Here is a 27,310-nt window from a genome sequence, read left to right as displayed (position 1 = left end):
TTTTTTTCATAGTTTGGCTGGTCCTGCGACTTATAGTCAGGTGCGACTTATTTATCAAAATTAATTTGACATGAACTGAGAGAAATTAACAAGAGAAAACATTACTGTCTACAGCCACGAGAGGGTGCTCTAATGCTGCTCGCCCTCTCATGGCTGTAGACGGTAATGTTTTCTCTTGGTTCTTGGGTCTAAATAAATGCGACTAATAGTCCAGTGCGACTTATATATGTTTTTTTCCTCATCATGATGTATTTTTGGACTGATGAGGCTTATACTCAGGTGCGACTTATAGTCCGAAAAATATGGTAAGTTAATTTAGAAAAAGGTTTGTGTCACGTTGAAGCTAAAGTGAAAATGCTTTGCAGGACAAGGAGGTGCCAGCGAGATTGCTTGCATTTGTTTTCAGTGGAAACAACTTACAGCCTACACAGCTGAACTATGGTTTCGGGAAACTGAAACGTTGAACTGCAGTATGTTGGTAACGACAGAAATTTTGACCATAGTTGCCTAACAATGCTTTTAGGAAACGCACCCAAGGATTGGCAACTTCAAAACTCTAGTTTATTACAAAAAATAAAAAAATCTATTTATCTATTTTTTAACTATTTACCCCTGACATTTCTGATATTTACCCCTGACTTTTCGACAACGGAAAATGCTATCTGTAAAATGATGGTTTATTAATGGCTACAACTACCACAAGCCTAAACCTTACAGTAATGCAAATAAAGTAATTATGTTATATTCACGGTTGTAGCTAGAAGGGATACAGCTTAGGGCTGCTTCGATGATGATCGGCCGATCGAAATCACGCACCTGAGGGAATTTACCGCTGATTAGAGAACCGGCTTTACTGACGAGATGCGCATTAACGATCGGCTGATCGTGATCGGAGCAGCCCTAATACAGCTATAGAAAACCAAAAGCCCTAAACCTACCCTTACAGTAATACAGATACATTAAATGTTGTTTAGCATGAGAAAAGGGACACAATGTTGATGTGTGCATGCGCAGTAAACCCTGGTAGGACGATCTGACGGGTAGGAAAAAATGTCTGGACACCTGTGCTTGGTGACAAGCTTTAGCCTGTTGCGTGCATTTGAATGCAGAACTCTTCAGCTGCACTGACGGCACACACCATACGCTGCTGCCGGCGGGACAATAAACTCTGTTGAGCCGCTCTTGACAGTGGCAGTACGGTCTGGTATTGTTTTCACCAGCACATCATTTTTTCTTCATCAATAATTGATGGATGTCTAAAACATAAAAATTAGGAGAAGCCTAAAATTGACCTGAGGCCCGGCCCGCGTCTGAACTATGAGGTGATAATTGGCCCGAAGACCTGCCCTAGGAGCGTAGAAAAGTATGGCCCATCAGCCCGGGCTGAAATGCAGAGCTCTAAATTGGTGGCAAATCAAATTTTTTTTAAAGAAAAGTGAAAGTCGTTACATTTGCTAAGTATGGCAGCCCATTTAACCCATCCAAGTGACACACACAGCAGTGAGAAGCAAACACACCGTGATCACACACCCAGAGCAGTGGGCAGCTATATATCCAGCGCCCGGGGAGCAACTAGGGCTTCAGTGCCTTGCTCAAGGGCACTTCAGCCATGGGTATTGAGGGTGGTAGAGAGCGCTGTTCATTCACTCCCTTCCACCTACAACTCCTGCCAGCACAGAGACTTGAACCGGCAACCTTCTGGTAACTAGTCTGGCTCTCTAACCATCATAAATAAATTAATGCATTTATGAATGAATATACATTTCTGAACAATACTCAAGATGGTTTTACATTTTTCAGATGGTAAATATAAAATAATGTAGAAATATGTAATATATATATTAATGATGCCGAATGGCTGACAAATCTATTTTTTTTTATCAATCGATCAATCAGTCAACCAATCAATCAACCAGCCTACATTTCTGAATATTACACTAAATATAACTGGGATGGCTTTAACTATTATGTTATTAACAAAAAATAAATAATATTTATGTCAGTCATTCTCTACACTGAAAACCCTAATAAGTTGACTGAACTAAATTGATTGAGTAAACTCGTTGCCTCAATTTATTGAGTAATGGAGTCTCGCAAAACTTACATATTTAAGTTTATTTAACTTGACGCTTTTGTAGACTGTACTTAAATCACTCAGTTCACCAAACTTGGTGTTTATTTAATGTACTTAAACGATTATGTTCACTTAACTTGGTATTAATTTAAAGTGTACTTATATATTTAAGTTAACTTAACATGTAAATTTAACTGAAAATGATGTTCTTATTTTTGACCGCACACTTTTTGCACACTGAAGTAAAACAAATAACAGCATATTTAATCTTTGACCTTTTGACAAAATGTCACAATATTTATGAAAATACAGTAAACCCTATACTGCACTGTTAAAAAAAAAAAAAAAGTTGCGTCAACTTAAAAAAAATAAGGCAACTTATCGCAAGCGCTTTTTTGAGTAAACTCAACAAACGGGGACTAAAGTCCACCCAACTTAAATAACTTAATATCACAAGTTGTCACAACATAAATAGTCATGTTAACCTAAAAAATATCAGAACAAAATTTTTTTTGTTTACTGAACACAAGGCCTATTATCTACATTTACTTTTAGCTGACGCTTTTATCCAAAGCAACTTACAATTGCTATATAGATGTCAGAGGTTTCACGCCTCTGGATCAACTAGAGGTTAAGTGTCTTGCTCAGGGACACATTGGTGTCTCACAGTGGATTTTTTATATTATTCAAATAGTCTAAATGAATAAAAGACCATAACACGGGTCAAATAACTTTTTTATTATTGAAAGTTTGTGTCCAAAGCACAAGGACATACCAAGTCTTGTATATTAACTTCTTTACTCAATGCATTTTACACTGAACTCAACACATGGTACATAATGCATGTTAAATAAATCCAGTGTTAATTATAACTTCATACGTTAGCAGTCTTGTGGCATGAAGTCACGTCCAGTATTTAACATTTTTGTTTGTTTTTAAAGGAACTATTACATGGAAATTACTATATTGCATATTTTAACATCAACATAATCCACTGGGCAAAGTTAGCCACATACATTAATTTGAAGTATATATTTTATGCTTTTCAGCACAATCTAAACAGTTAAAACACACACACACACACACACACACACACACGCGCACACTATGAAACACACACGCAGAGAGAGAGAGAGAGAGAGAGAGAGAGAGAGAGAGAGAGATTCTGAAGTTTATTTACAGTTTATGAATGATATATATAGTTGTTTAATTAGTTTTATAGGAAGTAATACAATATTTTGAACTTTACAAGCTAACAAATGCAGGTAACCACATTTTTACAGTGAAGATTGTTCATTCATACACTGATAATCAGCAGATGATTTAGTGAGACATGCGCTGGCAATGTAAACAGACAGTTACGTATAGCAAAGTCGGAATCAAATTATGAACGAGAGTGGTGTGAGGAGCTTCAAGATGTTCAATGACGGAGGCCAGCTTGACGTCAGGCAGGATAAATCATCTCTATAAATAAGGGGGAAAGAAAGCTGCTGATGGAAGTAAGTGAGCTGCAGTCCCAAGAGAGCACAAGATCCCTTCATCCGTTCAGACATGCCGAATTCAAGCAGCTCCACATCTTCCACAAAGAGCATCCGGAGAGCTGCGTCTGAGCTCGAGCGCTCCGATTCCATCACGGTAAGAGTCTTCAACTCTATTCTTCACCCATGTTAATAGCATTAGAAGTAAGAATACAAAAAAAGAATGAATAATTTTAAATACCCTCCTCGTCAAATTCGAAATATTTTATGATAAAAAAAAATAAATTAAATAAAATAAACTCCACGGGAGTCTCGTCATGGAAATAAATGTACTTTTTTATGACAATTCATACAGGTATGCAAATACAGTAATCCCAAAATTAAGTATGTTGCATCATCTAAAATTCTATTTCATTAGAAAACAAGACATCGAACCAAGTGGCTTTTTTCTTGTTAGCCTATGAAAAAAAATCTATAGAATTCATGTTAGCCTCGCATTTGTTTGCAAGTGCCATTTAGTTTAATGTTATATAATGGAATTAAATGCATACAGTTGAGTAATATTTTGTGAACTAACTTTTCGGATATTATTTAAAAAATAGTGTAGCATTTTTGATGCACCTCCATCCCTACAAGATCACTGTTTATCTGTGCGTAAATGGACTCTCCATTGAGATTTACGCACAGCATTACGCGGTGATCAAAAGCTGTGGAAAGTAGTCTATGGCTGTATCATTGGATCATAAGCAATTAAGTCTGAGCTATATGGCAGGATTGCATACACTGCATTGACGTTCTTATGCGATTTTGGAGGTGTAAATCACCTCCATCAGATGTCCAAAAGGTAAGCAGGGCTATATTATGATTTTTATTTCTGGTCTAGATTGATGTTTGAAATGGATAGTAATGTGTGTTCTTAAATGAATCGCGCTCTTCTCTGTGACAGTCTCAGAAGTTTGTGGGAAGGCGGCAGAGTTTGATCGAGGATGCGCGCAAGGAGCGCGAGGCGGCGGCCGCGGCGGCGGAGTCCGCGGGACTCAGCGAGCAGATCGTGTTTGAGGAGACCGATGGAAAAGCCTTGCTCAGTCTCTTCTTTTCTCTGAGGAGTTCAAAGAGTCCAGCGCTGTCCCGCACGCTTAAGGTTTTTGAGGTAAGATTTCCTGAGGAAAATCGTAAAAAAAATTATCTTGGAGATTCTATATTAGTAAATATCCCAATGTGCTCAAATAAGAATCACACACACACACACACACACACACACACACATACATACATATATATATATACATAAATTGCTAGGGCTACTTTTTCTGACAACTACTTAGTCTGCTAATATGTAGGAGAATATTTTTTCTTTGCATATGTTCTTGAGCAAAATGCAGAAACCTAAAAGATTCATTTATTAATTGATGTACTTATCTTAATATGAAAAAGAATACTATTATTTTCTTGACATATGCTCTTGAGTAACATAAAATACTAAATAAATAAATAAATAAATGATCTACATCTAAAATGTATGTATTAATTTATAACATAAAATACTTTTAAAAATATGTAGAAGAGAAGAAAAAATTGCAAAATACTCAAATATTTAAATCAGATATTCAAAACATATTCAATAAGACTACAAGAAACAATAATAAAAGCTAGACATATGCAGACATATATGTACACATCTGTCAATACACACACACACACACACACACACACACACACATATATCCATATGCATTCACATACAATAAACTGAACATTATGAAACAAACAAGTGCTATTGCATTCATTCCTTGTATTTTTCTTTTACATTTTATTCTGTTGTTCAACTACTGAACACCACAGACATTTGAAGCCAAGATCCACCATCTTGAGACCAGACCAAGCCGAAAACCGAAGGACGGTCTGGAGGATCTGGAGTATTACGTTCAGTGTGAGGTGCACCTCTCAGACGTCAGCACACTGGTCAGCTCTCTCAAGAGAAGCGCAGAGGATGTCAAAACCACTAAAGAGGTCAAATGTGAGTCAAAGTCACCTTTATTTATATAGCGCTTTAAACAAAATACATTGCGTCAAAGCAACTGAACAACATTCATTAGGAAAACAGTGTCAATAATGCAAAAACCACTAAAGAGGTCAAATGTGAGTCAAAGTCAAAGTCACCTTTATTTATATAGCGCTTTAAACAAAATACATTGCGTCAAAGCAACTGAACACCATTCATTAGGAAAACAGTGTCAATAATGCAAAATGATAGTTAAAGGCAGTTCATCATTGGATTCAATTATGTCATCTCTGTTCAGTTAAATAGTATCTGTGCATTTATTTGCAATCAAGTCAACGATATAGCTGTAGATGAAGTGACCCCAACTAAGCAAGCCAGAGGCGACAGCGGCAAGGAACAGAAACTCCATCGGTAACAGAATGGAGAAAAAAACCTTGGGAGAAACCAGGCTCAGTTGGGGGGCCAGTTCTCCTCTGACCAGACGAAACCAGTAGTTCAATTCCAGGCTGCAGCAAAGTCAGATTGTGCAGAAGAATCATCTGTTTCCTGTGGTCTTGTCCTGGTGCTCCTCTGAGACAAGGTCTTTACAGGGGATCTGTATCTGGGGCTCTAGTTGTCCTGGTCTCCGCTGTCATTCAGGGCAGTAGAGGTCCTTTCTAGGTGCTGATCCACCATCTGGTTTGGATACGTACTGGATCCGGGTGACTGCAGTGACCCTCTGATCTGGACACAGACTGGATCTGGTGGCCACGGTGACCTCGGAATAAGAGAGAAACAGACTAATATTAGCGTAGATGCCATTCTTCTAATGATGTAGCAAGTACATCAGGTGTTATGGGAAGTGTTCCCGGTTCCGGTTTACCTAATTAATGCAGCCTAAAAATCCTTTAACGGATTTGGATATTAAAAGCATATTAGTATGTTATGTGTATGCCAGGTTAAAGAGATGGGTCTTTAATCTAGATTTAAACTGCAAGAGTGTGTCTGCCTCCCGAACAATGTTAGGTAGGTTATTCCAGAGTTTAGGCGCCAAATAGGAAAAGGATCTGCCGCCCGCAGTTGATTTTGATATTCTAGGTATTATCAAATTGCCTGAGTTTTGAGAACGTAGCGGATGTAGAGGATTATAATGTAAAAGGAGCTCATTCAAATACTTAGGTGCTAAACCATTCAGGGCTTTAAAAGTAATAAGCAATATTTTAAAATCTATACGATGTTTGATAGGGAGCCAGTGCAGTGTTGACAGGACCGGGCTAATATGGTCATACTTCCTGGTTCTAGTAAGAACTCTTGCTGCTGCATTTTAGACTAGCTGTAGTTTGTTTACTAAGCGTGCAGAACAACCTCCAAATAAAGCATTACAATAATCTAACCTTGAGGTCATAAATGGATGGATTAATTATTATGCATGGAGTCTATTAAAGTAGAACGTTGCTCTGTTTTATCTTTTGCTTATCTGATGGTCAGTTATGCTTAGCTTTTCTACTTTTGTCATTTTCCAGTTCACTGGTTTCCAAGAAAAATCGCTGAACTGAATAAATGCCATCATCTCATCACCAAATTTGATCCGGATCTGGATCAGGATCATCCAGTAAGTGTTGGATTGGCTCTTCTCTACTTCTATAATAAATATACACTCATTTACCTAAAATTTGTAATGTAATTCATATTTAACTTTTTCCCTGCCAGCGCTTTTAAAAAGATTGCCCGCAATTTTGATAATTTTGACAAAACTTTCATGGCTCCCAGAAAATGTTGTTGTATGAATATCTGAGAATGTATGAATACGTCAAAAGAAAGAACAGAGCCTGAGCAAATCATTTAATTCCAGCTTCATGCATGCATTCATACATTCAAATCCTAAACCTTCCCATGTCGACATTTGATTCGGTTACGTTAGGCAGTTTTGATTTCTATGCTTTTTATTGTTTGATGATCACATTATTTTACATATTCATCTGTTTATATATGCGATTGCTTGTTTTTGCTTCTTTTTCTCTGTGTTTCAGAGATTCAGTACTCTTTCAGACGATGCATAATAGCGCCTCCTAATATAAAACAGTGAAAAGTTGCACAAAAATGGAAAATTCTTTAAATGCAACATGATCACAAGACAGTTTGTACATATTTGACAAGGTGGCTAATTCGTACAAATTTGTACAGCCTCACTCGTATGAATTCATACGAATTGTGAAAAATCATTAGTATTTTACGAGGTAGAAAATTTGTAGGAATTAAACTTGAATTGGCCATGTGATAGCTATGTTCACTGGCAGGAAACGAGTGAAAAAGCCTCAAAATGTTCTATAACAAGCACTGGTTTGTGGTTTTATTTTGCAGGGATTCACTGACCCCATTTACAGAAAACGTCGGAAGATGATTGGAGACATTGCCTTCAAATACAAACAGTATGTTGCAACCATGTTTACCATGCAGTATTTGCTTGTCTGGACATGTTGGCACAGATATTTGACAGACAGTTGTCTCTCTTTCCAGTGGAGAACCGATTCCCAGAGTGGAATATACAGAAGAGGAGATCGAAACATGGTGTGTTCAACTGAAATAAACAAACAACCCAAGATGATACGCAGCCAGAGATCCTCACACCGTGTTTTTTATTCAGACTTCTCACATGCAACCAATTGTGTGTGCAGGCGTGAGGTCTACTCCACCCTCAGGGATTTGTACACCACCCATGCTTGCAGTGAACATCTAGAGGCTTTCTGCTTACTGGAGAAACACTGCGGCTACAGTCCTGATAACATCCCTCAGCTGGAGGATGTGTCCCGCTTTTTAAAAGGTACCATTCCTATTACAACGCAGCCAGAAAACAGAACAACCCATGAGTCACTCAGCATTTTATTTATTACAACAAATCACGTTTGTTACTAGAAATGTTCATAAGCACTGCCAGTAAGAGAAAAGTAACAGAAAACAGTGGCAGTATGTTAAAACTACAGAACCTGTACCTAGCAACACCTTGACAACCATCTAGAACACTTAGAAACCTCATAGAATTGCCACAGCAACCACCCATCAACTACATAACACACCCTAGTAACACCCCAGAATATGCTAGCAATCACCTAGAACACTTAGGTAACCGGACAACCACTTAGCAACTTTATCCTACAGTACTACCCTGGCAACCACCCAGAACACCTTAGCAATGACATAGAACACCCTAGCAAACTCCTAGAACACATTGGCAACTACCCAGACCACATTAGTAACCACCTAGCAACAACATATGAACACTCTTGCTACCAATAGCCCTAACCAGCCAGCCAGAACATCCAGAGAGCAACGCCCTAGTAACCCACCAGTCAGAAAACTGGCAAAGCAATGTCAAACAACTCATCGAGAACGCCCTAGCAACCACACACCAACACCCTGAATTCCAGAGCTACACTACAGCAACCAAGTAATGCCATAGCAACCAACTAGGACACCATTGTTGTGAACATTTAGAACGTCCTCATAGCAACCACCCCGAACATCTAGTAACCACCAAAGGAACTACAACACCCTGGCAACCACTCAGAACACTGCTGGAATGGTATTTCACTGTCTTAGTAACCACTCAGAACATCAGCATAGCAGTATCATAGCAGTCACTTAGAGCCTGTGCACCTGAGCAACTACATAACAACACCTTGACAACAACAAAGAACACCTTAGCATCTTCACAGAACACCTTAGCAACCACCCAGAAGCAACCCACCCTAACAAAATGTAGTAATAGGAACGTGAAAGTAACCACTCAGAGAACCTGCTTAGCAATGCCATACAAATAATCTAGAACACCCTAGCAACCACATACTAACACTCTGGAAGCCACCCTGAATGCTGGTGGTGAGTCTCTCTCTCTCTCTCTCTCTCTCTCTCTCTGTGCTGTATGAAGAGCGCACAGGGTTTCAGCTGCGTCCAGTGGCAGGTCTACTCTCCGCTCGGGATTTTCTGGCCAGTCTGGCGTTCCGTGTGTTCCAGTGCACACAATACATACGGCACGCTTCCTCCCCCATGCACTCGCCTGAACCGTAAGACACTTCCTGTCACAATGTCTACGTTTATGAAGACACTTCCTGTCACACTGTCTACGTTTATGACAACTGTTTATTATGCATTTGATTTACATCCAGACATCGGCTATCTGCTTAGTAAAGTAATGTTCACTTTATGAAAACAATGGCACAGCGGTCACAAATAATCACAATAAGTGAATGCTTTCCTCTCCAGGGATTGTGTCCATGAACTTCTTGGACATGTGCCGATATTGGCTGACAGAACATTTGCACAGTTTTCTCAGGTAAAAATGTGAAGTGTATTTACATATCTCATATTTCCGTACAATTTCGAACTGTATTGCGAATTCTGTTCTCTCAGAGTATTGGTCTGGCCTCTCTTGGAGCTTCTGATGAAGATATCGAGAAACTGTCAACAGTAAGTATGAAACATCCCACATCTTTCTGAAACGCTGCTCTAGTCACAGCACTGTGTGAGTCTGTCCTGCTGTGTGTTTTTAGCTGTACTGGTTCACAGTGGAGTTTGGACTGTGTAAGCAGGCAGGGACGGTCAAAGCATATGGAGCAGGACTGCTCTCGTCTTATGGCGAGCTGGTGGTGAGTGGCAGGCAGTCATTTTTTAAATCAATTATTTTGCTGATTTTTATGGTAAAAGCATTTGACATTTACGGTCATCCATTTTCTCAGCATTCTCTCTCAGATGAGCCAGAGCGACGGGAATTTGACCCGGACATTGTAGCTGTTCAGCCATACCAGGATCAGACTTACCAGCCCGTCTATTTTGTGTCTGAAAGCTTCTCAGATGCTACAGAGAAACTGAGGTGAGCTGCAACTAATAATCTTTTGCTGTCAGTACTGTGGGTTCGGCCATCATATAAATAGCTATCAGTGAAAATAAATGTTAAAAATTGTTTTTGAAACATTGGCTAGGATTAACATGCTTCATAAAACAAATGCTGTTATTTATGAATTCATATATAAAAGGTGGTAAAAAAATATAATAATAAAATAAAAGTACTGTAAGTGATTTATATGTAATGTATGGTGATAAAGCATTATTTTTAACAAATTATTTTTAAACATAACAGTGCACAATTATAATTACAATTATTCTCAAAAAAATGTATCTGTGTGTATATATATATTGTAACACGTGTCACAATATGTATTAATTTGGGTCTAAATATATTTGGAAATGATTATAATACTCCATAAAACAAATTATGATAATTATTTGAAATGTAATAATTACAACTTTATTTATTTATAAAAGGTGCTCATATATATATATATATATATATATATATATATATATATATATATATATATATATATATATATATATATAATAAAAGATTAATGGTCTTATGTAATACATGATGATTAAAACATATAAAGCACAAATAATAAAAAAAAAAAAAAAAAAAAAAAAAAATATATATATATATATATATATATATATATATATATATATATATAAAAGGTGTTAAATTATATTTATTAAATACATTTGCATTTACTTCTTTGTTTGCAATCAAATAACTACCAAAAATTTTTTTTGCATAACATGTCCATTAATTTTTTTTTTTAATTAACGATTCTTTTTAATTAAAGACTTTTGCTCACATTTTTATGGATATATAGAGAAAGTGGTATATTTTAGATTAATTTTAAATTGCCTTGTAATGTGGCTTCTTCTTCTTCTTACATGACTACATAAACTTACTTTACTTATTATTTTATTAAAACTTTCTATACGTATTTCGCAAAGATAAAATAAAAAGGATTTATGCATTTTATACATTTTTATTTGTCTTAATTGTTTGAAGAGAAATTATTACAGTTGTTTGTATGACAATAATTATATTCATTTGCTTTTAAAACAGAACATACGTGACCTGCATCAAGAGACCATTTTCTGTGCGGTTTGACCCGTACACAGACAGCATAGAAGTGCTGGATAACCCACTGAAGATCCAGCAGGGGCTGGAGACCATTAAAGATGAATTGAAGAATCTCACGGATGCCCTGAATGTGCTGGCTTGATTCTGTCAGTTGTCCTGTTTCTCTGTGCTTCATATGTGACAGTCTCATCGCTATGCTGTGCGTTTATGTCTACATCTGCTGCTACAGACATTGTTGCTTTTAAAACGCTTGAGTACCAACCTCAAAACCTCACATCACTAGTTGATTCCAGAAACCTTAAAGGGATAGTTCACCCAAAAATGAAAATTCTGTCATCATTTATTCACCTCCACATGTTATTTCAAAGCTGTATGACTTTCTGTGGAACATGGAAGAAGATATTTTGAAGAATTCTGGTAACTAAAGAGTTCGGGCTCCTGTTGACTTCCATTGTTTGGGGGTTTTTCGTCCATATAATGGAAGTCAATGGTAACCAAGACTGCTTGGGTACAAATATTCTTTAGAATATGTTCTTTCAAGTTCAACAGAAGAGAGACAGTCTTAAGTAGATATATTATGTGTTGGTAACCAAACAGTTCTGGTTCCCATTCTATATTCCAAAACACACTGAAAGTCAATGGTAGTCGATACTGTTTAGTTATCAACATTACTCAAAATATGTTCTTGGCAGATATATTATATGTTGGTAACCAAACAGTTCTTGTTGACCCATTGGCATTTTATAGACAAAAAACAATAGTAACTAAAATTATTTAGTTGCCAACATTCTTCAAAATATTTTCTTGGTAGATATTTTAAATGTTGGTAACCAAACAATTCTGGTTATCATGTATTGACTTACATTTTATATACAAACAATATAATGGAAGTCAATGGAAACCGAACAGTTTAGTTACCGACGCCTTTCAAAATATCTACCAAGAAAATATTTTAAATGTTGGTAACCAAACAGTTTTTATTCTCTTTTAATTTTAGCATATGGACAAATAAATAAGTAAATAAATAAATAAATAAATTGGAAGTCAATGGGAACCAAATCTGTTTAGTTGCCAACATTCTTCAAACTATCTTTTGGGCACATGTAAAAAAAAGTTATCAAATGCCTTTGGTTGGACAAATATACTGTATATATATATATATATATATATATATATATATATATATATATATTAAATAAATAAATGGAGGTCAATGGAAACTGAAACTTTTTGTTTTTTCATTTTTACTGAACTATCGTTTGGCAGGATTGATGGATCACTCTGTGAATAAAAAAAACTGTGTTAATACGACATATTATTATGATTTAATTTTTTTGATAGATCTTACCCAGTGTAAATCAAGTCATTAAAGCTATTGAAGCCAGAAGTTATTTATGAAATACCACTAGATGAAGCGCTACACTAAAATAAATAAAAAAATATGTACAATATATAATTAAATATGTATTATCAATAAAAAATCTGAATGTATCAATATTTCAAATATATTCTTAAAATAATACATCAACGCATTGAGCTGATGTATTCTCTTACAGATGGTAAAAATACTTAATTAATACTGAATATAGTGAGTCATTCATGAAATAATACAGGCCTACAGACACAAAATTTAATTTGCATGTTATTCCATCTCTGCAAACAATGGTGTAAGAATGGAAATTAAATTTTTATTATTTAAGCGTAAATAAGAAAAAAGAAAACTGTGTTTAAAGTGGCTCTAATGTGCCAATATAAAGAAATGTTTTTAAAAATATCCCAAACTGTACTTGTGGTTGACTTTCTGATGTTAAGTTCAGGCGCCCCTTCCATTAATTCATTTTACATGAAAAATAAGTCTGAGAATGTTGGGTTCAGAAAACTAGATGGCTATTGTGAATGAACTCATCTGACTGAAACTACAAATGGTTTATTTGAAAGAAAACAACCACCACCAGATGGTAGTCTAAGCATGAGGCATTCAACACCAGCACTTTCTGGGTGAGCGGACAGGACGGCATAATGACTAGGGCTTTTGTAAGGGTCATGTCATGAGGTTAGGAATGGGATAAGGATTCAGATTTTGGATCTAGTTAGTGGGAAAGATCTGCCATTCGAATACGCAACCGACCACTAAATACATTTTACGACAACGGAAAGAATCCCACAGTGGAATACGTCACGTAGTAAATCAGTAGGTGTAGGATATTCCTCTAACTAAGACTGAGATATTCCTGATGATTGTAGTTTACATCATTTTAACCATTGAACTGAGGTCACTTGAGTTTAAAACAAAAAGCTATTCATGCTAATTATTAGATAATGCCGGCTCTAGCCTTCACAAAGTCTCCTGAGCATTTTATCGATGGCCTGTAATGACTTGTGCTGGACTGTTTGGTCCTGTATCACGGGCAATTCTATCCATTATTGTACGTGGCAATGTGACTAAGATGAAAATGCTGTGAATGATTTATTGCAAGGCCCTACAGATCTTTTGGGTTTCCTGCTTCCCTCATCTGATGGATAATAGGAGACAGAGGAAGAGGGGTTTAATGCACCTTTATAATGGTGCTTCCAGTAACAGAGTGCATTGATAATTCATGCCAGCAGCAGGACCCTTTTTTTTTTTACCAGCAGAGGCGCCATTTTCACAAAAAAGGAGTCACACTTTTGCAAATTCTGTAATTTCTCACAGACTTCACGCTATTTAGCAGCAAAACCAGCTTTGGTTTGGAAAAAGGAGCTGCTAATCCATTAAAAATGTCATTTTATTTCAGATTTCTAGTCCTAAAATGAGTTTTCATCAAATATTCATTGTAGATCCAAGCACATGTTTTAATAAAATGCATATCTTAAAAACAGCCAATGAAATTTTAATGCAATGGCATTCAAAACGACTAACAATTTAATTGACTGTAGCCTATATATATATATATATATATATATATATATATATATATATATATATATGCATGCATTAATTGATCACATGATAATGCTGATTTAAAACAATTGTAAGAGGTGTTCTAGTAAGGCAGTAGTAGACATTCTGGCCCTGCATTTCATATCAGATGGAGACTATTGTCCATGAAGAATAACATCTGCATCAAATAATGGCCCTTATTGCTTTGCCAGGTGATGGATAACATTTCCAAGTAATTCAATCAAAACGGTTAAGTTCAATTCAAGTCCAGCTAATTCTTCATTATCCTCTCAGTGCTCTGAACGTCCAGCCTGTAAAGTGAATTAGCATCATTACAGCCACCATTCGCGTCAGGATCGATAAGGCAGGTGGATATCAGCGGAAATGACGGCAGGAAGCGTTTAATCTTCTCTTCTTATCATCTGGGGCACTTTCCATTCTAACATTTTACACATCGACTGTCCTGTCAGGAACTCTGCTAGTTAGCCCACACACGCTGATAATGCACTGATATTGATGAAGTGTGCATTTCTGAAATATTTCACTTTTTACTTAATTCCATTCGTTTTATTTTACAGTATTACTTATTTTCCTGTTTATTTCCTGTTTTAATCGCACATGTATTTATTTATTTATTTATTTATTTGGGTTGAATACTCTAGTCTACATTGTTCAAATCATTTAAGGAATTACTACTTGCTTGACGTGGTAACAGTTTAGAAACGCACAGAACATGTTGCACATTTTAAATAGGGTGTTATGACATATTCTGTAATGCTCATTCACCTTTTTGTGATCTTGAATTCTTGGAAAACAGCAGCAGGGAACTCGTCCGGACTGCTGGAGGTTGACTGACCGCGTCGAGTGTTACCTCTCGCGGACATGCGCGCCTGAGGGGCGGGGGGTGGAGGGGGTGTCAAGGGGCGGGTTTGGGTATATAATACTTCTCTCAGAGAACTTTTGCCTGTCGCCTGATTTTTTGGACAGCTCCACACACCATCTTAGCACCAACTGTGGAAACTAAACCGACCTTCTTAACCAAATAAAACAGCACAGCATTTTCTTTTCTTTTTTTTTTTTTTTTTTTTTTTAGGTTGACATGGAGGACCATCTAAAACATAATTCTTTTTGCCATACTTGCTTGAGAACAAACAGTGTCACAAATAAGGTAAAGAACGTCAAATTTACAACCTTCACGGAATCCTAAAAAAAAAAGAATCGTAAATCAGAAACTGACATGATCGGAAACGCTAAGATTTTTAGACGCATTTTCTCTTGCGCGAGCGGTTCGCGTAATGCATTGGAAATATTTTTGTCACTCTAGATTGATTACAGTTTGACAGCGCTGAACTTCTAAAGAAGGTCTATAAGGCATTGTAAACATTGATCCTATGCATTTCTGCAAAGCTGCTTTGCAACAAGTGTGTATTTTGGAAAGCGCTTTCCAAATAAAAACTGACTTGGCACTTTATTCTGGATACGCGCACAGGAGAAAGGAATTACACAAGGGGGCGACAGCAGTTTAGATGAGCTGGATTTAAGGAAATGATATGCTGAGCTGTGAGGAATAAACTGGGTACTTTGAGCAGTCTTTCAACTTGTTGAACGTTGTGTAAGAGTGTAAAGGATGAGATACAAGCTCCTGGATAACAATTCATCTTCAAACGTTAAGCAGATAATCAAAAAGTCGATGCATGCATGTTGAATTCCAGTGTATCTGAAGAATTGCATTTGCGAATTTGATGCATTGGATGAACAAATGACAGATACCCGCGGACGATGTTGAGGATAACTGATCTGCAGGTTTACCTTAAAGCATCATGTTTACGGTTTAAAATGACATGCATAATTGAAAAAGCTGAAGGTCATGCATACATACAAATTCTCAGAATGTATTAAGAACTGCATAGGAGAGATCAGTGCATTGTAGAAACAAATTACAGTTCCTCAAGATCTGACCAACAACACTGCAATGTTGTTGAAAATGTTTAGTATTATTGATCAGCAGATATATAGCTCTTACTCTTGCATTATATTGCACAAATAGTGCATTTTATAGCCTACTTTGACAAAATGCCTGTTGTGAACTATAATGCATGCTTTCCAGGTCAGGAAGACATGCTTTTCCATACTGTACATTGACAAACATTTTGAGCATGTAATCAAGCATATCATTGAAAAATCGATGGCCATGCATGCACACACTGAAGGATTGCATACTGAATTCAATGCCTTGAGGAAGCTAATAATAGTTACTTAAGGAAAACGTTCAGTAGCCTATTGAGTTCAGGTATACATGGGATCTTCATTAAAAACAAAAAAAAAACAAAAAACAACCCAGCAGCTTTATATATTGAAATGATGTGCACAAGTTAAAACTGTCTAAACTAACTAAAACATGTTATCTCCACAGGTCATAAAGATGTACTGGTCCATACGAATGCCCATATGCATACTTTTTTTAACCCTGTCTGCCTTCGAAGTGGCTTCAGCTGAAACATTATGTGGCGGAGAGCTGGTGGATGCACTACAGTTTGTGTGTGAAGACAGAGGATTCTATTTCAGTATGTACATTTACACTTTGTATTTTCTTTGCTTTTGCTTAGGAGTTGGAAAGCCTGCCAATTGTATGTCACGAATGACCAGAGTTACGAGTGAAGTCTCGGCATTTTGTGCTGACTGGGCGCATTCTATCACGATATCTGTGCTTGCATATGAAAGGGATGCTAAATGAGCCACAATGGCCTGGTTGTTTACTTGCACATTCCGCCAGGGAAAGTAATAGTACCCAAGTGGCATTCCATTCACCTCTCCAGAAATGTTCCCAGGCTACACTCAATAAAAAAAAAAAAAAAAAGAGTTGTTTGTCCTCTTACAAGGCTGGATGGATTGAGACAGCTTCATTACTTGTTTTTTTTTGTAACAGATATTAACCAATACATTTAATGGGATACATCAGATACACATTTGCTGGTTGTACACCTCTCGCATGCATGGAGGGGGTCGAGAGCACAATTTTTTAAATATTTGACATCTTCCTCACGCTAGCACTGACAAACAGACAAGGCCTTTGTGTTCTTTTGGCCGCAGAAGTCTAACTACCCCGAAAGATCATTATCCAATTTGGGCCAGCACAGATTTTTTTCTCCCTCTATCCACCAGATCCACTCTTGTTCAGTGTTTCCCATCCTACAATCAAGAACTCAGCTGTGAGAAGCACAAATCGTTCGCATAATATTTGACTGAAAATCAATAGTTCCTTCCTTTTCCCGGACCAGCTGTCTCTCCTCCATTACTGTGTCCTGTATCTTCACTCTTTTATGCCAAGTCTGTTCTTCCACCCCTCCCCCTTCCTCTCTTTCATGCTCTCTTTATCTCTGCTGAGCTGGCAAAGGACAAGGTCAAAGGATATCCACCATTTACTAATCCAAACATAAGCAAAGACTTTTGCCCTTCAAATCGTTCACTGGCTTATTTGTAGGCTTTCGATCTTCCGTTCCTGGTACCGTGCTGCCGGCAAATTGTTCGAAACCGATTTCGAACAGCTCAATTAGATGGTATAACAAGATCAGTCCGGACGAGAAAACAAATAAACAGACTCCATTTTATGCCAATGATTTTGGCTTTATTATACACAGCAGATGCGTCCCAGTCAAAACACAATGAATCTACTTTCACAATAGAATCAGGCCACTGTAGCTTGATTTACATTGACTTGTTAGTAGGGTTGTTGAATGTGTTTGCATGTTTGATGGTGGCTGTTTAGACAGTTTAAGCCAAATCTCTTTCTTGCGATGATGGTTCAGACTAGCTGGTTTGCTAGTCTCAACTGGTTTAAGATGGTCAGATGGTCTTCCAGCATGGCTTTTATGGTGGTTAGCTGGTATTAGATGTTTTTATTTTTGTTTTTTTTGCTTTTCAGCTAGTCAGGCTAGATGACTAGTTGGACACCCAGATTAACTTGGCCAGGCTTGTAGATTTAAGACTAGCAAACCTGCTTAGGCTTGTTTAATAAGCCTTTCCAGTAGAGTTAGCTGGTCTGTCAGCTGTCCTCCCATCTTGACAAAAGCCCCAAACCCAACATAACCATCATCTGACTTGTCCATCTAAACCATCACCAGCAAACTGAGACAAGCAATACAGTTTAAAGGATAGTTCACTCAAAAGAAGAAAAATCTGTCAACATTTACTCACCCTCATATCCTTCCAAAACTGCATATCTTTTTTTTCTTCTGAAGATCAAGATACTTTGAGGAAAAGAGGAACTGTCCTTGCAACAAAAGTCAATGGTGTCAATAGTGACTTTCATTGCCTGGACAAAAAATGTTTAGAATTGAGAGTGAGTAAATAATGACAGAATTGAGTGATTTTGTCTGAAATGTAACCAGAACAATACTAAAGTGTCTTGAACTCATGATCTTCATTTGTATCTCTGCAGGTCGACCAACTAGCAGGTCGAACAGTCGACGTTCTCAAAATCGTGGGATTGTGGAGGAGTGTTGTTTTAACAGTTGTAACCTAGCTCTTCTAGAACAGTACTGCGCTAAACCAGCCAAGTCAGAGAGGGATGTTTCAGCCACAACCCTGCAGGTCATCCCGGTGATGCCCGCATTTAAACATGTAAGTTGGTCGTGAGAAACAACAAAAACTCTCCAGCACTTTCTGACGCTCACCATCTTGATCGTCCTGTTCTTTCTGCTGAACTTGTGCATACTGGCATGTGGGTTAAAGAAAACAGTGAGCCAGAATAAGGAACTAGTAAGCAAGTATTGCTCCAGAACTGCTGACCAAGTGGAAAATGATATGATAGAAGAAGTCTTATACATAGTTTGACATTTTCCTGTTGATTTGACATCACACACTTGGATTGGGTTACAAAACCAGTCTCTCAAAATGGCCTGGATGTTGACTAGATGGTTGTACACTGGGGACAAATGGAACTGCCTTAATCCCCCTACTTCTCATTCTCCAGTTTTGCTCTATGTTAGTATGGTTAATAGATGCTTAAGAAATTGTTTGCCCAAAATTAATCATTTCCTCACCATCATGTTCTTCCAAACCTTTATGACATTCTTCTGTGGAGAACAAAAGAAGGTATTTTAATGCATTTTTTGTCCATACAAAGAAAGTCAATGGGGTCCAAAACAACAATGAACCCCACTGAGTTTCACTGTACGGATTAAAAAGGTGAGGGTGAGTAACTGATGAAAGAACTCTCTAAAGAATATGATAACTGGGCAAGAGAAATTCAAGTGGATGCTGAAGTTGTCTTGGTGGTTGAAGGATTTTTGGCCATTTTTGACTAAATATCTGCAAAGTCATTTACGGTTTTAGTTGAGAAGTTTGAGTTTTATAGGGTTTTGAATCTCATTTTTAGAGATCATACAGTAGAATCTGTGAGAACTCTGACTTTTCTCTATAGTCAGTTCCTAACATTATTGTTATTCTTGTAACAGGAGGTCCCAAGAAAACATGTGACAGTGAAATATTCCAAATACGACATGTGGCAACGAAAGGCCGCCCAGAGGCTACGGAGGGGCGTCCCCGCAATCCTGCGGGCCAAGAACTTTAGGCGGCAGGTGGAGAGAATCAGGGCCCAAGAGCAACTGCACCACCACAGGCCTCTCATCACGCTTCCCAGCAAGCTTCCGCCCATCCTTTTTGCACAGAGTCGATGAAAAAAAGACTAGGGGATCAAAGCTTTTTCTCTCTGACGTCATATCTGTGGCAGTCCTCAGCAACCCTTCTTCCTTCCCCACCAGACATGCTCGAACGCTCTTCCAGTTTCTATTCTTGCAGTTTGTTCACCAACAAAAAGGCACATCACAAATGAGAGGAACACAATTCAGGTGAAGAAGCAAAGGAAAGAACGAAGAAGCCGCGGAGCGCTAAATGTTTCGCTGGTTCGGAGGACATTGAAGCGCTAGGAACAGCTTGGGCTAGCATGAAAGAACCCATTCCACCGCATTTTTTCGAGACAAAAGTATTTCTCTTTTAGTCATTTTACATATTAGTTTGCACCTGTAACTATAAAGGGACATCCACACTGTAAGGAATTGTTGAAAAATTAGATTCCTGTTCCAGCACCTTGTAATCACAAATGAAAAGCAGAGAAGAGTCTGCGAATTGCACATCGCCACGGATTACGTCAAAGTTCTTGTTAAGTAAATAAAAGGCACTATTTTTTATGGACTATGAACGCGTAGCTCAAAAAATGTCATGGTGCTAGCTTTGGGAATGGCCTCAAAGAAGAAGGGGTTGAAAAGCACGTTTTTTTTTTTCATTGAAACTTTATTATACTTTCCGTTTTAAGGAAAGAGAAAACAAGAGCACGAGGGATATTGCTGCATGCAGACGTGTACTTAAGATGCGAAGTATGCATTGGGTCCCAGCTCTGCTGTCGCAATAAAGGAAGGGCCAGTGTGGGGAAACTGAAGGGATCATGTTCAAATCCCTGGAGGTGAAGAACTTGTCTCTTTTCGAGCATGGCTGCACAAAACCCCTGCTTTGCACTGCAGGAAGACATTGTGACCTTGAAAAAGTGGGATGTTTGTATTTTCTGTGTTCTTTTTCGTGAGTGAAAAAAAGGAGAAAAAAAAGCTCAGTTTGGTTTCTGGTACCGTGACATTCTTGTGGTTGCAAAATAGGCTTTGTGTTTTGTACGTTATTTTACAGTTCTGAAAAAAAAGGCACAACTATAAATTCAAAGGGAAAAAACGCAATAATGTCAACTAACATATATTTTTAACTTTTATTCGTAGTATTCACATGCTTTTGCCTGAAAACAAATACTTGAATATATATATAAATATATATATAAAAAAATAAGAAAATATATATTATAATTAGTTTCCAGGGACATCATGTAATATTCTTTTAGTCTGAGCTGTATCTTGCGTAATGAGCCGCCAAGCTTCTTTTTGTTTGTTTGTTTAAGTACAAATATGGGCACTGTATAAAGGCATTATTTATTTTGTTATAGAATGATATATTAAAATCGGTCCAAATACAGTAATATACATAGCACTGATGCTCAACTGATGGATTTTATTTTATATTCTCTCTTATTTTACCCATTTTACATGTAAATGCTTTTTGTAGATGCTTTGTACCAAAAAAAAAAAATTCTTTTTTTTTTTCCTTTTGGTTCGCCACAGAGCTATTTTAAAATCAATATTTTAACAGCAGCTGTAGCCTGGATCTTTTAGGCATGTTGTAATACAAAAATAGGCACATACTCGGAAGACTCTCTCTTTCTCTCCCTCCCGCATGGCTTTTTAATCTGCCAAATGGATTTCTGTTTATAAAAAACAATAACAACTACAAAAAAACTAAACTTGTATTTAACTTAAAGGATCTGGATAACCCGATCTCTATATGCCATGATTGTACACAACCCACTACAGTTTTAGCCACTTTAGTGCCATTTTCATAGCCATATCGTAATTTTTTGGCTTCTCTAAGGTCATCCACAAAAGAAACCCATGTTTTTGGGGTCGAGAATAGCCTGAAGGAAGATGGTAAGTTGTTGTCCCTTGTTTAATGTTTTCTATTGTTGCTGAGTAATTGAACTGCAGCATTAAATCAAAGTAAAAAACAAAACCAATATGATGTCACCAAGATCCATTATGATGTCACAAAGGGTGGACTGTTTATACATCCCCTTGATCTTGCCGTCTTACAACAAGTGTCCTAAATCCTCTTATTTCCTTTCGGTTGGGGTGTTTTTTCAAGTCCTCCATATATCTTCATCTCAGTTGTTGAAGGGCTACCGTACTTAGTTACCCTAATACTCAGGAAATATCAGCGGATTTATGTGAAAACTCTATACAAGGCCTTTTTTTTTTTGCAGTTTCATAGCCAAGCACAAGAAGTCAGTATTGATTATTCTATGTGTCCCAACTTTAAGGTCATAAAATGATACTATAGTATCACTTAGTACCTTGAAACTTAAAGGTCTAAGTGCCTGCAGTGCATCCCTCTGCCTTGATAATCTTATATTTATCTGATTCATATCAGGTGTGATGAAGCAGTGCAATTATTATAATTACTATAATTATTTTTATTATTCAAACATCCCTTATTTCTGAAGACATTGCCATTTTTTCTGTTGTTATCCAGTGCATCCACTATTGTTCTTTGCTAGTTACTTAACTTTCCATGTGAAAAAGGTGTGTAAGGAAAACATATCCTTTTGCACTAAAAATGAAGGGATCTTTTGTCTTTCATTGGTAAGGGTTTAATATCAGTAGCCCATGCAGCCTTTGTGTATTTTAATTTATTTAACCTCTGCACGCTAGGACATCCGAAATGCACAATTCATGTACTTTCATTTTTAATATCAATAAAAAACATTTTATCAAACATGTTTCAGTCATGTGCAAGTGTGTTTTTTTATTGCCTGGTTGGATTGTAAATCATTTAGTAGATGTTAAGGCTTACACAGAATTTCCCTGATGCTTTTAGCATCTTTTCTTGCATTGGCCGATCTGCGTTAAAAGTGTTCCAACGGAAAATAAAATGCACTAAAATGTGAGCAAACACTTGGGAGCAGATGCACAACAGCGTCACACACTACACTTTGAGAAAAAACTGACAAAAGCTGTCACTGAGGCTGTACCTTTTCAAAAGACACACTTTTGTATTCTAAAAGATGCATTTTTGGACCTCAAATATATAAATAAATTGTACTTATTAGTACCTAAATGGTATGTTATTACCTTTTGAAATATTACTACCACAGTGACAGCTTTTGTACCTTTTTTCTGAAAGTATGGGGTTTAACTCAAACTCTTGTAAACCTTGTAAATAGCAGCCTTCACGTTAACATCTCCACTTTCACATGAAATAATGATTTGTCAACATCTCTCTGATGTCACACACTCTTATTGATGAATAAAATGTTTTCTGTGTTGAGATGTCAGAGCTTTTCCATTCTTTTTGGCAGATGCATCATCATCTTTGATATCCAAGTTTGTGGAGAATCTGATGATTGATGTTATCATGTTCAAAAGAGCATCTTGTACTTATTTGCTACAAATGTGCTCATTTGATCTAATAGTGACCTAAATATATATTTTTATTCTTACATTATAATAATGGTTTGTAATTCATGTAATTCATTTCATGTTTAGTAGACTAGTAGAATCCCAGAACTCAAATGTTGGGCCTCTACTATATTTGCCTACCTAAATAAAGATGATCATGACGTGGTGTTTATATGACAAGCCTCTTTCTTTAGATTTGCAAATGTTAAGTGTAGGCTAGTGTTGCTGTTGGACTCCAAGTAAACAGTATCTGAATGTAACTGAATGATGGTTACTTTCTAGACATGACCGATCATGACCTCATCCTGCAAAGGTGCAATAATCAAAGATAAGCAATTGTAGAAAGCAGCTTTAATAGATCTTTTGTCATGCTTAATCTAGCGCACTAGATGATTTTTTTTATCTTTACAGATTTTAAAACCATGGGAGACCACAGACAAGAAAAAAATTCTACCGATTTTTAGCTTTATAATCCTCTGAACGCACACACTAGACAATTTGACCAGACCACGAGACCACACACTTGATGACTGAAGGAATGATTTCACAGTGACACGTGATCTCACAGACACTCGCGAGATCAAACGTGACTAGAGAAGAAAACCAATCAAGAGATTGGCAAGACAGGCAATCGTCGAACGGATCGATAGAGCTGAGGATCATCCCAGGGCTGCAAGTAATGTCAGACCAGGTGCAAGAGCCAGCTACAACGTCCGCTATGAGGAAAAGAGCCATGGAAAGAAATCGCAGAGAGGAGCTCTGCACACTGCACCATGGCTGAGGGTGAGCTTATTGTGTTTCTGGGACTGCTGGACTTTGAAGGGGACCTAATAGACTGGGAGATATATAATTGGACATGGCCATTTTCCTCTCTCCTTCATCTGAGCCCTCTTTCACTTCTGTTGCCAATTCCAGCCCAGAAAGGGGTTCTGTTCCTGTTTCCACATCCAAATCAGAGAGGGCTGCGGTTCTTTTGTATGGCCCAGGGAGGGCCACAGATCCCGAATTTAGCCCAGGGAGGGCTCCTGTTTCCACATCCAGCACAGAAAGGTCTGCTGTTCCCATGTCTGGCCCAGGGAGGGCGACAGATCCCGAGTCTAGCCCAAGAAGGGCCCCTGTTCGTCCGTCCAGCCCAGAAAGAGACTCTGTTCCCGAGTTCAGCCAAAAGAGAGCTCCTGTTCCCCATTTTGGCCCGGAAAGGGCTTCCATTTCCAAGATTGGCCCAGAGAGTGCTTGTTACTGAAATAGTCCCAGAGAGGGCTTCTCTTCCTGAGTTTAGGCCTGAGAGGGCTCGTGTCCCTGAGTCAAGCACAGAAGGGCTTCCATTCCCAAGTTCGCCTCAGGGAGGGCGTTTGCTCCTGAGACCCTGGAGGCTCAAAAATTCCCACCCACCCTCTCACTCCTGCCACTTCCACCGCTGTCATATGGCAGACCCTCTGCTCACCCTCAGCCCACGATCTGTTTGAAAGCAAGCACGTGGGTGCACTACTTGCCTCTGGCTCCAGTCTCTGAGTCCCAGACTCCGCCTCGGCACGTCGACCCAGCAGCCCCCACTATGGCTCCTAGCTCCTTTTTCTCCCCATTAGTTCACTGGCTCTGCTGGGCTCCCTTGTCCTTCTGGCTCCGCCTTGGTCTATTGTTAACTATCCATCGCCAGCAGGACTCAACTCATCCGGCTGTACCTCATCCTTCTGTCCCTGTCAGGCTCCTCCTTCCCTTCAGCTCCACCTCAGTCCTCTATCGCTCCAGCTCCACTGTAGCCTTCGGGAACCCTGCCTCCACTGCCTGAGCCATATGCTCTGCCTTGGCCCTCTGGATCCTCCCCAATGCCCTGGCTCGTCAGCTCTCCATCTCCTCCTCGGGCTCCCCCGCTACCTGATCCACCTCCTTCGGTCGCCCCCCAGGAGTTGGCAGCCCATCCTCCACCATGACTCCTCCCTCCATCGGCTCCAACATGGGTCATCTTTACGTATGTGGCCTGGATCCCACCTGGCTCTGCCTGCTTCAAGCCCCTCCTGTCTCTATCTTGTCCATCCTGGCTCCACCTCTGTCAGCTCCACCATGGCTCTATCTGTTGGTCCCCTCTCGGGTGCCCATCCTCCTCCTGAGCCTATAGCATAAGGATGTGCCTTACGGGGTTGGGGGGTGATATGTCACGCTTATGGACTTTCTCCCCATGTGCTCCCTGTGACCCAGTTTCTCCCTCTTGTTGATTAGTAATTTGGTGCAGGTGTGTCTTGTCAATTACCCTCATTTAGTTATGTATTTAAGTCCCGGTCTGTGCTGTCTGTCTTTCTCTGGTCTAAACGTCATGTTCGTGTGTCAACAGCCTTTCACTAGCCTTCAGCCTAACCCTGCATATTGGATTCTATTAAAGATTGTTCTGTCATTCAAGTCTCCGTCATTCCTTCCGACACAGCGTGTGACTTATTAATTACACAAAATCATTTATTACACCAAATGTAATCTTTTAAAAGACCATTTAACCTGAGACAGACAGTTCTGTCATTACTTACTCACCCTCATGTGTCGTTCCAAACCCATATGCTTTTATTTTTCCATGCAACACAAACATGGAAATACATTTCATAATATCCATGCTGGTTATGACACCAAACCAATTCCACTTTGTCATTACAGCATAATACAGCACAATTTAAACTGGGTCACCATGATTTTGCCAAGTAAGACATAGACATAGACCTAACCTTAGACCTAACCTTATCCCTACCCCTAAACTATCAAACATCAGTTATCTTTATACACACACACACACACACACGCACACACGCACACACACACACACACACACACACACACATATATATATATATATATATATATATATATATATATATATACATACATTTTATGAATTGTTTCATAAACTTGCAATTAAAAATTAATGTATTTATTTTGTTTTGCTATGAAAGTGCAACTTTAAGTAAACAGTTTACCGATGCATTCTGATAAAAATCTTAATTAGCAGTGTAACGGTTTTAGGTTAGGTTCATAATATATCCCTAAAATCAGAGGGAAATTATAGTTGAATAACAAGGATATAGAAGCACCTAACTCTGTTTCTAAGGCTAAAACTGACATTTCCTGTAAACTTGTCCCTCAATTCTAAATGGTTGCTTGGAATGTTGTTCCAGGATCAACAAGAATTTTGACCCAGAAACATTTTGCGCATGGTGAAATCACAATCACCTATAAACTGAACACAAGCTTGAATGCTATAAACTTCTGGAAAATGTGTTAATAAAAAGTGGTCACATTAGGGAAACTGAGGTGAAATTTCACAAGCACAAAAGGTCCATTATCTATTGTTAATAGTGTAGAGATGTATAAAGTGCAACTCACAAAGGAGTTACTTTCAAACTGTTAAAACCAACTGATCCTTATGTGAAATATGTATGCGGAAATTGTTTGATGAAATTCCAGATATGATGGATTCCCCTTGAAATAGCTGGATGTTTTACACTTTTGTGTGCCACAGAAAAAATAATGTAAAAAACAGTATGACATTGAGGTGAAAACTTAACTTATATAATAGGACTAGATGTTGCAATCCCAAATGATCAAGTCTGGTACTTGTCTTGGGTGGATTTTGAGGCATCAACTTGGCTGGGGGGTTTCGTTGAAGACCACTTAGTGATGTTAGTGATGAAGGGAAAAAAACCATCACTAAGTGGGTCACCATGGGTAATGTATGGATAAGCAGGCTTTCACAAGGATCTCAATACTCTAACAATAAAAATATTTAGTCAAAAGTTGTTTACCCGTTTGCAGCTTTCTTTCCCTTTCTCTCCACTCTTTTTTTCAACCTGATTTAGGCTTCATGTTTTTCAGTGTAAGAC

General features: G+C 38.1%; 2 protein-coding genes across 2 annotated transcripts; both read left to right on the top strand.

Moving 5' to 3' along the window:
• Positions 1-3,504: 3,504 nt before the first annotated feature.
• On the top strand, positions 3,505-12,515 carry LOC132125261 (tyrosine 3-monooxygenase-like). Its single transcript, XM_059536577.1, has 13 exons — positions 3,505-3,709; positions 4,499-4,702; positions 5,395-5,569; positions 7,057-7,145; positions 7,895-7,962; positions 8,051-8,101; positions 8,209-8,354; positions 9,459-9,594; positions 9,794-9,863; positions 9,941-9,997; positions 10,081-10,176; positions 10,267-10,400; positions 11,466-12,515. Exons 1-13 carry the CDS (start codon positions 3,626-3,628, stop codon positions 11,623-11,625), a joined length of 1,470 nt encoding a protein of 489 aa, XP_059392560.1. The 5' UTR covers positions 3,505-3,625; the 3' UTR covers positions 11,626-12,515.
• Positions 12,516-15,360: 2,845 nt separating this feature from the next.
• LOC132125405 (insulin-like growth factor II) lies at positions 15,361-22,771 on the top strand. Its single transcript, XM_059536788.1, has 4 exons — positions 15,361-15,571; positions 16,817-16,967; positions 18,842-19,023; positions 19,860-22,771. Exons 1-4 carry the CDS (start codon positions 15,503-15,505, stop codon positions 20,079-20,081), a joined length of 624 nt encoding a protein of 207 aa, XP_059392771.1. The 5' UTR covers positions 15,361-15,502; the 3' UTR covers positions 20,082-22,771.
• The last annotated feature ends 4,539 nt before the right edge of the window (positions 22,772-27,310 follow it).

This window comes from Carassius carassius, chromosome 43, assembly GCF_963082965.1.
Source record: "Carassius carassius chromosome 43, fCarCar2.1, whole genome shotgun sequence".
In the NCBI taxonomy this organism is placed as follows: Eukaryota; Metazoa; Chordata; class Actinopteri; order Cypriniformes; family Cyprinidae; genus Carassius; species Carassius carassius.
Note: the sequence above shows the minus strand (reverse complement) of the source record. Positions and strands in the feature narration are given on the sequence as shown.